Source organism: Staurois parvus, unplaced genomic scaffold, assembly GCF_062004578.1.
Source record: "Staurois parvus isolate SC_StPar_1 unplaced genomic scaffold, SC_StPar_1.0 ptg000498l, whole genome shotgun sequence".
In the NCBI taxonomy this organism is placed as follows: Eukaryota; Metazoa; Chordata; class Amphibia; order Anura; family Ranidae; genus Staurois; species Staurois parvus.
In genome coordinates this window covers 11,483,100-11,497,632 of record NW_028318294.1, presented here as the reverse complement: position 1 = coordinate 11,497,632, position 14,533 = coordinate 11,483,100, and the positions used below count along the sequence as shown (strand labels likewise).

Below are 14,533 nucleotides of genomic sequence, written 5' to 3'. Positions count from 1 at the left end.
CATAGACCTTTATAGTGTTACTAAACCCACAACAGTAAAATCAGTCTGTATATGCATAAAGTGCCTTAAAGTGAATATATTTCTTTTATTTATCCTTTTAGTAGTGTTTTTTTTTAAAGGTAATTACATAGAATGTAACATAAAAATAAAAAGAATTTAAAATCACAGCCTACATCTTATTCACTGGCCTCTCATGCCCCTCAAGTATTACATCAGAATACCCTATTACATATTGAAAAAATATGGTATGTAATTGACGACAGCATGCTGTGTTAAAGGTCGAATCACTTTCACGTAGAGTTATACTTCCCATAATGCAATACAAATAAACACCAAATTATTTAGTCTTCCAAATCAATAATTTTTTATTTAAGTCTCCAATGAAATTCTTTTGTGCTGCACATTCTTTAGCCGAGCAGTTATTCACAAGTACATCAATAACCCTTTAAAACATGGCAGTTGTTCTATAGAAGAAAATCACATGCTATCAAAATGTATGAGATTAGAAGGAAACAGTACAGCAGGTTGTCTCTGTTATACAAATCAAGTGGATCACAATTTAAAAATGTGTACTCTGTGCATTGTGACTTTGTCTGAACGCGGGAATAGGATTAAAATGTTATTAGCCTACTGAAATGAAAACCTCTTCATTTTTAGTAGCATTTTAAATAATGATATACAGTGTTTTAATGATTTTTTTAAAAAGACAACCTAGGCTTGTAGATTGATGAAAAGGAACTTTCAAAGTTTATTTTATACAGTGATTAACTCTTTACAAAACAGTATTAGAGCGGGTTTTTGCACTTTGCAGTAGTCCAAAGTATATACCAAGTGGATTGGTGACCATAGGTACTGCGTTTACTTTATTTCAGGCAGGGGCAGACTGACCATTTGGAAACTCGGGCACTGCCCGAGGGCCCGGGGTCAGTATGGGGCCCCATGAGATGCCCCTGGTACCTTTTTCATAGGCGTTTTTGAGTTTGGGCAAGGACACAGGGGCCCCATGATCCCCTATTGCCCAGGGGCCCCATGAGTTGTCAGTCCGCCCCTGATTTCAGGTACTTATATAGCGCCGTCAATATACGCAGCGCTTTACATATATATTGTACATTCACATCAGTCCTAAATCCTCAAGGGGCATATAATCTAAGGTCCCTAACGCACATTCATACATACACATACTAAGGCCAATTTAGACAGGATCCAATTAACCTAACAGCATGTCTACTGCATCCTTTTCAATACCAATAATACACAATATCCACTTGCTGGCCAGGCGCAGTACATACACTGCGGCTCGGCGACACCTGAAGACAAAATCATGTACATGTATGCAGGGGCAGAATGACAACCCATGGGGCCCCCTGGGCAATAGGGGATCATGGGGCCCCTGTGTCCTTGCCCAAACTCAAAAAAGCCTATGAAAAAGGTACCAGGGGCATCTCATGGGGCCCCCTACTGACCCCGGGCCCTCGGGCAGTGTCCAAGTTTCCAAATGGTCAGTCCACCATGCATATATGTCAGGTTCAGGGACACAGTGAAATGCAGGTCCTGGTGATCATGTGATAGCTATGTGATCACATGAGCACAGTGTCAACACAGCTGTTATCAATGAATTCATAACAGCTGTGTTTCCTAGGCTGTGATTGGCCCACAGCTGTCACATGATACCTGGGCCAGTCACAGCACCCTGTACCATGTGATTAGCTGTAGCCAATCACAAATCACCCGTGATCACTGCTGTCATGAATGGTTAATCCATTGCAGCAGAATACATTTTGGCATAAATTTATGACGAAATTTGATTTTATTGGATATGCTTTATAACAGAAAGTAGAAAATATATATTTTTTCTCAAAATTTTCGGTCTTTTTATATTTATGTCACAAATAAATAAAAAAAAAGTGGTGATCAAATACCTCCAAAAGAAGGTTCTGTTTCTATGAAAAAATATAGGAAAAGTTTATTTGCGTACAGTATTGCATAGACGCGCAACTGCCAGTTAAAGTGGCACAGTGCTGAATAGAAACAAAAGTGGCCTGGTGACGAAGGGGGTAAAGTCTTCCAGAGCTCAAGTGGATATTAATCTCAATGGGACTTTTTTGGTGCTAGCAGTGATCATGCTTTTTCTCCAAATAAAAAGTATTTTTCTGGAAACATTATTACATTTTGGCCATTTAAAACAAGCAGAGTATCATACCATATTGAATAAAATTTTAACCTATACAGTAGGGTTCAAACATTTGTCCCTAGTTGCCTATCCCATTATGTGTACTAGGCCCCTATACATTTACTAGCATACAGTGCTTTTTTAGGGTATAACCCTACCAAGTTGTTCTTCCAAGGATACAGTTATTATTTATTATTATTATTATTATTATACAGGATTTATATAACGCCAACGGTTTGCTCAGCGCTTTACATTATAGTGGGATACAGTACAGTAATAATACAGTTCAATACAAGAGAGAATTGAGGGCCCTGCTCCTTGGAGCTTACAATCTAGGAGGGAGGGGTGAGTGGTACAAAAGGTAAAACTGTGGGGAATGGAGTGGTTGAAAGAGTAGAGGATTCCAGTATTAGCAGAGGGTGGGATAGGCTTCCCTGAAGAGATAGGTTTTCAATGATCGCCTAAAGGTAAGCAGAGTAGTACAATACAGGGGAGGTAGCTCTAACAACCTAAAGCAACCAATCACAGATCATTAATTAGGTGAACTATGCTAACCTACAAAGATCTGATTGGTTGCTCTGGGTTATTGTGCATAAAGACTAATAGCAATAGGTTCATTAATAAGAGTTGCAGCATTAATAGTAACATGGCATTCTGTAGCACTACCTTTGGAGAGTTTTTACATAATTTTTTCTGGGAAAAGTTCAATTTCATCTCTGTGTGTATCACATAAAAGCTGCCCGCCGTTATTATATGAAACAAAGTAACACTGCCATTTAATCCTCAACTTCTTTCTTACTACCCAGAAAGAGATGTGTGGTCATCGTGGCTAGGCTGAATAGTAAATACGACCTGTGCAAATTTAACTCCTTGGTGCCGAGCTAAAGCAAGTATGCTGCCTCTCAGTGGCTAGGCCTTGGCACCTAGGGGCCGCATATTTATGTACCCAATGTAAACAAGTGACCTGTGCGCTCCCGGCACATTTACCGGCACCTCACGGAAAGGTTCAGATCGCTACTTGCTGTCCTGAGCTTTCTGATCACGTGGCAACCAATCACGGTGATCACATAACCCTAAACCCTGCCCCACCTCCTGGCATCACAAACTTCTTAAAGGGCCAGGAGGCATCAGTGCCAAGGGGTTAAGCAGACACTATATAGTGCCCAAGCAAACTGCTGCCATTGTGCACAAAGAATGCCAATTGTCTATAGAAAATACTGACTTTCTCAAAGTTAAATTTGCATAAATAGATGTATGCCCCACCCCCAGATGACAGTGCTTGAAACTGGTAATAGTTCGGTCAAGCACTAAGACATTACCTGTGGGATGTTTTAGGGGAAAATGGCGCTCTGCTATACATTCTTATAAGAATGTAAAAGTCAAATAAATCGAAACATGACGATCCTGCTTTCACACCTACCCTTAGTGTTGGTGGTCAGACACTATAGCTGGCACTGTGTTCTTCACCTATAGCAGTCCCCTTTCCCATAGGTCAAGCAGGCCTACTGATACGTGTTTGTCCCCAGGTCTTATACACAATGCTATAGTGACTGGTCACCGCAAGCAAGTGCTAGCTAAGCACAGCAATGGGTATTTGTGGTTGGCAGACAGGCAGAGTGGTCCATGGTCAGAGCAGGCAAAGTTCAGAGAGTAGTCAGGGTCAAATCTGTGGTCAAAAGGCATGCAGAGTTCAGAGAGTAGTCTAAAGAACAATCTGAGGTCAAAAACTAGCAGGCAGGGTGGGGATCAGGTGATGGCAAGGTCATGGCACAGGAACAAAGCAGGCAAACAGGGAGCTTGAGGGACGTCTTACAAACACTATCACAAGCACAACACTAAGGGCTTGGCAGGCTTAAAACAAGTTTGGATACCACCCAAAGGTTGTGTCTAGAAATCACCCTGCAGGAGGACAGACAGAAAGGGAGAATGCAGCTCAGCCAAATCCAGAATGCTGGAATGAGAATGGCAGCTACTATGGAACATGAGGCTTACAAACTCTTGACACCTGCTGACACATTTAATTTATAAGGCCTTAAAGTAAAACTAAAGGCAAACTTTTTTTTTTTAGTTTTGGATAGACTTGGGGCATTGTCTGCACCCCCGCTGGGGAGATTCACCCTCTCTATTTGTCTTGGTGACTGAAAGCAACAATCCCAAATCTTGGGTTGTCACCTGAACAGAAGTAAAGGGGCAGATCTTCCAAAGGGGCACTAGCTCTAATGACCCAAGTAACAACTAGGGATTTCCTCACTTTGGAGGCATTTCCTCTCACTTCCTGTTGTGGCTATGGGGCAGAAAGTGAAGGGAAGTCTCTTCAAAGGTAAAAAAAACAAATAAACAAAACTGGCAGGGTTATAACTCGTCTTTACTCAATCCAAAAGGACAAAACAGTTTTGCCTATAGTTTTACTTTAATCATGGGTGAATGTCAGTATCCACAAACCCCATCAGGTAAGTCCAGCCATACCAGAGCAGGAGTGGTAAATGTCAGTCTCAACAAAGCCCATTAAAGTGGTAGGAAATTCGTTTTTTTATATATTTACCTACACGTAAGCTGATAATAAATCTTACCTGTAGGTAAAATGAATATCTCCTAAATGTGTACCGTGCATGCACGGGAGTGACGACTTCGCATCTCAGCCATTCAGATGGCTGGAGTCTGCGAACCCGGAAGGAAGACCGGATGAAGATGGAAGCCCTTTCAGCGGTCACAGCCGGCCCCTGGAGGGCTTCGTTTTCAGGTAAGTTTTTCATAAAGTGCTATTATGCAGTGCATACTAGCACATTATGATATTGCCTTGCAGGGGGAAAACCCAGCTCTGCAAGGGTGGAAGGGGCTAGTACTCCCTTAACCTCCTTAGCGGTAATCCCGAGTGTAGCTCGGGGTAAAATTTCTATACCAAGAGCGGTAACCCCAAGCTACACTCGGGCTTACCATGCGGCGTTGCTCTGGGGGTCCCTGCAGCACTTACCTTGTCCTTCGCTCCCGCGATGTGTCCCCTGCAGCATCCCCGGCCATCTCCTCCGGCTGATGTCGGCATCCGGCTTCTGTGTTCTGGTCCCTGTGACGTCTGGACGTACGGGGGCGCCGGAACCGGCGGGAAATTTGAAATTTTTAAAAAATGTCATTTTTGCTGTCATTGCTGTTTCAATGCATTTCACATATATTTTGTCCCTACTGCTTTGTCCTGTGCCCTGCCTGCATTTTGAATGTTCTTTCTGCCTGGAAACAGAAAAGTCCATGGCGTCCAAAAAACATCCCTTTACGTCAAAAGCGGTTTTAGACCAGCGATAGTAAATCAGAACCACTTGCAGAATTGAGTGATGATTCGTGGGGAAATTTGTCATCAGACACTGAAAACGATTTTGCGACTTTGGTCAGCGATGTGCGAATTTGCCTCTGTATTTCAAATTTCAGTGTTTTTGGTTTGATTATATTATTGAATTAAATTTATTATTATTATATTATTATTTTTTATGATTATTTATTAAATTATAATTTATGATTTCGTGTTTCAAATTTTATCCTACCCGGGATGTTTAATAGACTCTTGTTCGGACAGATTTCAGTGAGTTATCCCTAAAAATTACAGCCTACAATAAAAAACTACATATTTCCATGCAAAAAAATGGTACCGCTTTCAGCACACAAAATCGGAAAGATTTATACCGCCGAGGAGGTTAACCATCAAAAGTGCAAATAAAAACAAGACACACTGTAAAAACTATTACATTTACAAATACACTGTGGCATGTGGTTTAGGGACCTAGCAGAAGTTGTATTCGAGCTGGCTATATTTGTGGGACTCCATGTGGACCGCCGGTACAGGTAGACTCAAAGTGAAATTCAGGTCTAGCACTATATGATGCCTGCTTTGATAAGTACACGCTTTTTGTGTTTGGTCATCACAGGTTTGCTTTAGGGTATAGCATAAGCATAATACATTGTGTCTCAAACAGAGCATTCTGGGTAGATAAAATAAGTAAATTGGGGTGGCCTATATTATTCTATTACTTTGAAAATGTTAAAAGTGAGCTGCATTGTGGGACCTTGACTTTAAAGGTCCCCAAAGACATATTGAGACCTCCACAATACAGTACCAGTAGATCTTTTTTGTTTTTGGTTGAATTCTTCTAGCCAATTACCATTGCTCTGCTTATATAAGTTGCTTACTTAGTGTGTTCATGTGCATACTTGTAATATATGTGCAGTACCCATGCCTTGATCTGAAAATAATAAAAATATATTTAGCTGTGAAAAACATGTCTAACATTTAATGTCAATGGCCATGTTAGCACTCTAACATACCTCCAAACTTTCAAACTTGAGAATGAGGGACATCCGAGGGAGTTAGAGACCAGTGGTGCTCATACTGTAGTGCTCTGGTAAAAAAATGGGTGTGTCCACATTATACAGTGGGAGGAGCTTAGGGATATGGTTAACCCCAGGCTTCAGATATGTACTCGTTCCAGCACTGGGCTCTGGGATTCAGCTTGGATGTGCTGAATCCCGGATTTGCTGGGACACCGGGATTGAAATAAAATCTCGGGAACGTCCCATCAAATCCGGGACAGTTGGTAGGTATGCTCTAATATGAATCTAATTCAAATGATGCAGAAAATCAGGAACTGCTAATGGAAAGCCTAATCCTTGCATCCTTAAAACTAATGTCATCCCTTGTATTTTGGTCAGATAACACAGCAACCCTGCACATTGGACGAGTATCTTTCAGTCGTCAGAAACAGAAAATGCATTTGCTTCCTATTGTGATCAGTGATGGAGGAATTCCAGCAATGACCAGTACCAATACCCTCACCATCCGGATCTGCAGCTGTAACAGTGACGAGAGTGTCATTTCTTGTAATGACGAACCACTATCGCTGAATGCAGGGCTCAGCACAGGAGCATTGATAGCCATTCTGGCCTGTATTGTCATTTTATTAGGTGAGTGGCATGTCTGTTTACTAGTTAAAGCAATCCAATGTTTTTAACTATGTCTTTAGTTATAATTAATATAAATTGATTTACTAATGGCAAATAGGCTGTTTACTTAGCAAGGGAAGTTGCATTTTTATTTCTTTATTTATTTATTACAGGTACTTACAATTTACGCAGCACTTTATATATATATATATATATATATATATATACAGTTGTGACCAAAATTATTCAACCCCCACTGAAATTGAGTGTTTTGGCCAGTTTGACATTGCTTTTGATCATTCAGTCATCTTGCTTACATTTACATTAAAGAGGCACTTGTAGGTCAGACAAATATAACATAACAGTTATAATGAAATAACCACAAATGTCTTTTCTGTGCTCACAGCATTATCAGTTTTATTCAACCCCCAAGTGACATTCAATCTTAGTACTTAGTACAGCATCCTTTTACAGTTATAACAGCTTTTAAACGTGAAGCATAGCTTGACACAAGTGTCTTGCAGCGATCTACGGGTATCTTCGCCCATTCTTCATGGGCAAAGGCCTCCAGTTCAGTCACATTCTTAGGCTTGCGCACTGCAACTGCTTTCTTTAAGTCCCACCAGAGGTTCTCAATCGGATTTAAGTCTGGTGACTGCGATGGCCACTCCAAAATGTTCCAGCCTTTCCTCTGCAACCATGCTCTAGTGGACTTGGAGGTATGCTTGGGATCATTGTCCTGTTGAAAGGTCCAACGTCTCCCAAGCCTCAGGTGTGTGACGGACTGCATCACGTTTCCATCCAATATCTCCTGGTACTGAAGAGAATTCATGGTACCTTGCACACGCTGAAGCTTCCCTGTACCTGCAGAAGCAAAACAGCCCCAAAGCATGATTGACCCTCCACCATGCTTCACAGTAGGCAAGGTGTTCTTTTCATCATAGGCCTTGTTCTTCCTCCTCCAAACATAGCGTTGATCCATGGGCCCAAACAGTTCTAATTTTGTTTCATCAGTCCACAGAACACTATCCCACAACTTTTGTGGTTTGTCCACATGGCTTTTGGCATACTGCAGTCGACTCTTCTTATTCTTTGGAGACAGCAAGGGGGTACGCCTGGGAGTTCTGGCACGGAGGCCTTCATTACGCAGTGTGCGTCTTATTGTCTGGGCTGAAACTTCTGTACCCACATCTGACAAATCTTTTCTCAGTTCCTCAGCAGTCACACGGGGACTTCTCTCCACTCTACGCTTCAGGTAGCGCACAGCAGTCGAAGTCAGCATCTTCTTTCTGCCACGACCAGGTAGCGTTTCAACAGTGCCCTTTGCCTTGAATTTGCGAATGATGCTTCCTAAGGTGTCTCTTGGTATGTTTAACATCTTTGCAATCTTCTTATAGCCATTGCCCTTCCTGTGAAGAGAAATCACCTCTTCTCTTGTCTTCCTGGACCATTCTCTTGCCTTCACCATGTTTGTAACCACACCAGTAAATGTCTAGAAGGAGCTGAGTATCACAGTCATTTTAAAGCTGCCTAATTGGTGCTTATTATGCTTGATTGCTGCTCGGTGACATCCACAGGTGTTTTCAATACCTGATGGAAAGCACCTGTATGAACCTCTGTTCTTCAGAGTGGTAGTCTTTAAGGGGTTGAATAATTGTGGCAATGAAGAAACCACATAAGAACCATTTACTACTGTATTACATAAACAATTGATGTCATTTTAGTTGCATTTGGGTAGTTACAACGTCCTTGTAGGATTTGATTCTGAATACAATTCCAAATGTACACTATAGTCCCTAAACCCCTTTACAGCATTGGGGGTTGAATAATTTTGGTCACAACTGTATATATATATATTTACATTGTACATTCAAATCAGTCCCTAACTCTCAAGGGGTCTACATACTAGGGCCAATTTAGATAGGGTCCAATTAACTTACCAGCATGTCTTTGGAGAGTGGGAAGGAACCAGAGTACCCGAACGAAACCCATGCAGGAACAAAGAGAACATGCAAACTCCAGGCAGGTGGGATTAGAACCAATGACTTTTGCATGGCAATTTTCTCCAGTAATGTAGTGAATGAGGTGAACTTGACTTCCATCATCCAATCATGTTAAGCAAAAGTGCAGTTTTTTTGCAGTCATTTTCTTTGCACAGTGAAATTTCCCCACAATAAGTTCTGACAATAATCCCAACTTCACTTGCAAAGAAAACAGCCTAATTGGTCTTAGTAAATCAACTCAGTTGGGTTACGCAGGTCAAGATCAATCCAGATATTTCTTTCTTTGTTCTGCATTTGCCAGAGTTAGTTTACAGTCCAACTCTGCTGTAAAACATGATACATAGATTCCAGATGCTGTAGAACGGTACGTATATCACACTCTATCCTTCATTTAGCTGTAAAGCAGCCACATCAGCAGTTGAATAGCCTGTCTCTTGCCATCATGCTCCAGAGAAGGATCACTGCTATATGTCAGAGAACTAATGCATAGACTAGATCTAATGCACTTTTTTGAATGAAACAGGATATGGCAAGCTTGACTTTTTCCTTGGACTTACTTCTATTCGTAAAAGAAAAATCAAGTACATATGTCCTTTCAGCCCAAATCCAATCACTGTCCAAATCTTGTAGACTTCACCTCTGCAACATCTCCAAGATACGCCCCTTCCTAACCACTGAAATTACTAAGCAACTTATTCACTCCCTTGTTATCTCTCGCCTTGACTATTGTAACTCCCTCCTTATTGGCCGACCTCATCGCAGACTATCGCCTCTTCAGTCTATCATGAATGCTGCTGCCAGACTTATCCACCTTACCAAATGTTCCATGTCTGCCATTCCTATCTACCAATCCCTCCACTGGCTTCCCATTGCCCAACCAATAAAATTCAAAACATTAACAATAACATATAAAGCCATGTATAACTCTGCCCCAAATTACATCACTAATCTTATCTCCAAATATCATCCAAACTGTCCATGACCTCCTGCTCTCTAGCTCCCTTGTCTCCTCCTCCCATGCTCGTCTTCAGGACTTCTCCAGAGCCTCCCCCATCCTTTGGAACTCTCTACCTCAATCTGTCCGATTATCACCTACTCTGCCCACTTTTAGACGATCTCTGAAAACCTATCTCTTCAGGGAAGCCTATCCTGCCCTCAGCTAATAACCAAATCTTCTATCTCTCCTATCAGTTCATCCCCTACAGTTATTACCTTTTGTACCACCAGCCCCTCCCTCTTAGATTGTAAGCTCCAAGGAGCAGGGCCCTCCTAACCCTCTTGTATTGAACTGTATCGTTGCTGTATTGTCTCTCTTTATATTGTAAAGCACTGAGCAAACAGTTGGCGCTATATAAATCCTGTATATTAATAATAATAATAATAATGATAATAATAATAATACATACGTCCTCTGACCCAGGCCCCTATGTGCTCTCCTGGCCCCCCTCACCGCCCGCAGCTCTGCCGACTTCCCCACTCTCCTATCCTGCCGGCTGCTATGTCATGAAGAAGAAGAGGCCAGTAAATATGTCATATACTAACCCCTTCCTTTTCTGAAAGTGTCAGTGATTGGTAACCGAAGAAGGAAGGAAGGGGAACCCCCATGCCATTATATTTTTAAAAAATGGTGTGGGGTCCCCCCCAAAATCCATACCAGACCCTTATCTGAGCCTGCAGTCCGGCAGGTCAGGAAACGGGGGCTCGCTCGCCCCCCCTATGCTACACCATACCAGGTTTTCACATGGTTTACACTACTAAAATACTGCATGACTTAATAAAATAACTAATGCGATACTTTAGTGGAGTGTTTTCGGGAATTCAAACTTTTTTTTAAAAAAGTGGTTTCTTACTGCATACTCAGATGCGGTAAGATACGGCTTAGTGAATTGTGCCTATTGGCACTAAATGACATGCATACTAATTTAAAAAAATGCTTTAAAAAAAAAAAGCCTACCCAAAATATACTGACCTTGACCTTTGACCCCATCATCTGACCCTTACCTTGACTTTTGACCCATACATTGACATTTGACCCTTACTTTGACCCAAAATCCTGGAACTGACCCATATCAAACTTTGATCCAGCTATTTTTTTTTTCTACACGCTTGTTTATATACATCTTTCACTTCTGCAAACAGATAAACATACAATTTATCTTCCTCTCTATATTCAAAAGAGAAAGACAACAAAGGAGCAGGGCTGCAGTGACTGATCACTGGGATAGCCTATCACAGACTATCACAGTGATCAGGTGACCAGGATCCGGGAGTCCCTGGTAACAATCATTAGTACGAGACCCAGGGTGGGAAGGGGTTAATGTGTGAAAGTTCTAAGCACGCTGACTTATGATTTCAAGGATTCTAAGGATTGAAACATCATTTCTATTACTGTATAGAGGCATTATTGTATTAAAATAGATTAAGTTAACCATAGATTGTTTAATTTTATTTTTAACCACTTAAATACCGGGCACTTTTACCCCCTTCCTGCCCAGGCCAATTTTCAGCTTTCAGCTTTGTCGCAATTTGAATGACAATTGCGCGGTCATGCAACACTGTACCCATAAATAAAGTTATAATTTTTTCACACAAATAGAGTTTTATTTTGGTGGTATTTAATCAGCACTGGGTTTTTTTTATTTTTTGCTAATAAACTAAAAACCTGAAACTTCTGAAAAAAAAAAAACCTGCGTTTTTCTTAATTTCTGGTATAACATTTTGCAAATAAATACCTCAAATTAGTGGATATTTTTTAGTCAATAGGAAAGCTATAGAGTCCACAAACTATGGTATATATTTCTCACAATCGATCAATCTTGATGTACTGACGGCCAATCTAATTTCTGGAGGCCTGAAAACACCAAGATAGTAAAAATACCTCCCAAATGCCCCATTTTTGGAAAAGAGACAGTCCAAAGTATTTAGTAGGAGGCATGGTGAGATTCTTGAAGTTGTAATTTTTTGTCACAATTTTGTGGAAAATGAAGAAATTAAAAAAATTATATTCACAAATTTTTTTTCAACATATTGTCACCATTCCTGTACAGCGTTATCATATAACTGGTGTGGTTGTGATCAAGGACACTGATTGGTGACAATATGTTAAAATATATCATATATATATGTGTGTGTGTATATATATATATATATTTATTTATATATTTTTTTTTTTCTATTACTTTTTCTTAAATTTGTTCTTCTTTTTTTTTACTATCTTTTTCAGTACACTGTGACCAGAGCAATACAGTGTTACCATAGTAACATTGTACTACTCTGGGCAAGTGATCAGGATTTGTTTACACATTATCATTGCTAATATCATTATATTTCATTGATATTGGCATCCGTTTTAACTGAATGAAACTGATTCGTTCGGTCTTTTGTTGTGATTAGCTGTGACTGGGCAAAGCTCATCACATGGTATATATGGGCTGTGATTGTCTCTGTCTGTACCATGTGATCGCTGTGACCAATCACAGCTAACAACACAATTGTACACAAGGATGGCATAAAAGGAAACCATCCATTGTAAACAATTGTCATGTGATCTGCTGTGATTGGTGACATTGGTCACATGACACTGGCAGCAGGCTGGTGTAGTGATCTGTCATCGTCTGTGTCCCATGGACACAGCTGGTGACAGGTTGCACCACTGTGCATCCCCACGGCCACGTGAGTGGCACCTTCTCACAGGGCGTCATATGAGTGTCCCGCCTGGTCGTCAATCTACTATAGGCTGGGCGGGAGAAGGTGTTAACTAATGATTTCCATTAAACTTTTTAATTGACAGCTTGCATGAGTTATTACCAAGAGTTACAAAAATGTTAAAGATTCTTCTTTTTTTCTGCTGCAGTGATTGTGGTGTTATTTGTTGCATTGCGGAGAGAAAAGAAGGAACCTCTGATTGTATTTGAGGAGGAAGATATCCGTGAAAACATAATAACATACGACGACGAGGGTGGAGGAGAGGAAGACACTGAAGCTTTCGACATTGCCACTTTGCAAAATCCTGATGGAATTAATGGGTTTATTCCACGAAAAGACATCAAGCCTGAATATCAATACGCACCACGAGATCTTGGAATAAGACCGGCTCCGAACAGCGTTGACGTTGATGATTTCATCAACACAAGAATACACGAAGCTGACAATGATCCAACAGCACCTCCTTACGATTCCATCCAAATCTATGGATACGAAGGGAGAGGATCCGTGGCGGGCTCTCTCAGCTCTTTAGAATCCGCCTCGACAGATTCGGACCTGGACTATGATTATCTACAAAACTGGGGACCTCGATTTAAGAAACTAGCAGACTTATATGGCTCCAAAGACACTTGCGAAGATGATTCTTAACGATAATGTACTAATCTTGGCCTTAAGAACTGTGTTACATTCTCAAAAAGAAAAAGCAGAAAAAATCATTAACAGGTATTTTTTTTTAAAGGAAAGATAAAATAAAAGAGGCCTATTTGACCTTAAAAGGTTTACAAGGCAGAATTTGTTCATGAATAAGGACTTTAGTGGTGGTAGATACTGTGAAAACCCTACAGCCTGTGTTGCAGTTGTCAGTTATCTGGGACTAAACCACTTATACTGAGATGGGACCGAGAAAAGCAGGAAAACACTTGATCTAAAGGGGAGTTTTTTTACAGTATGTAACATAACCATCCAGATCTATGTCCGACAAAGCTTCCACAAAAAGTTAGAAAGGATAACAGTTTTGAGCTGTAACGTCGCCTTAAACTATGGACACTTTATATGTAGTGCATTTTTAAACTTGAAAAAAAAAATATACAAAAATGACAAAAAAATACACTATAATATTCAGCCAGCTTCAACTCATATTATGTATGTACAGTAAAATGTACAATTATAATGTCTCTTGAGCATCAGACTTGTTACTGCTGATTCTTGTAAATCTTTTTTGCTTATAATCCCGTCTTAAAACTAATACGTGCCAGAATCGCACCCTATTTCTATGTCATTTTTAATGTATCTATTTGTACAATTTTAAAATTCTTATTTTAGTATACATACGAAAATATCAGTATTCTGACATGTTACGGCATCACACTTATATTTTATGAACATCGTACTGTTGCTTTAATATGTGCTTCAATATACGAAGCAAACTTTGAAATAAAATTGACTTTTTTTATTTCCTTTTGTGACTCGTAGGTGTTTTTGAAGAAGCTATTTGTTTGCCTCTCCTCTCCTCTCTTCTCTTCTCTTCTCCTCTCTTCTCTCATCCCTTCCCTCCATCCTCTCTTCTCTTTTTTCATTCTCTCCTCTCCTCTCCTCTCATCTCTTCTCCACTCCTCTTATACCTTCTCTCCATCCTCTCTTCTCTCCTCTCCTTTCTTTTTTCCTTGTTTTCTCTCCTCTCTTCTCTCCTCTGCTCTTATCCCTTCCCTCCATCCTCTCTTCCCTTTTCTCC

At 40.5% G+C, this 14,533-nt stretch overlaps 1 protein-coding gene across 1 annotated transcript in view; it reads left to right on the top strand.

The window, feature by feature from the left end:
• The window catches only part of CDH11 (cadherin 11), a 230,552-nt gene extending 216,298 nt beyond the window's left edge, over window positions 1–14,254 (top strand). The window contains exons 11-12 of the mRNA XM_089689825.1: window positions 6,863–7,114; window positions 12,950–14,254. Coding sequence (XP_089545951.1) covers window positions 6,863–7,114; window positions 12,950–13,449 — 752 coding nt within the window. The 3' untranslated portion in view covers window positions 13,450–14,254. The remainder of the gene's footprint in view (window positions 1–6,862; window positions 7,115–12,949) is intronic.
• The last annotated feature ends 279 nt before the right edge of the window (window positions 14,255–14,533 follow it).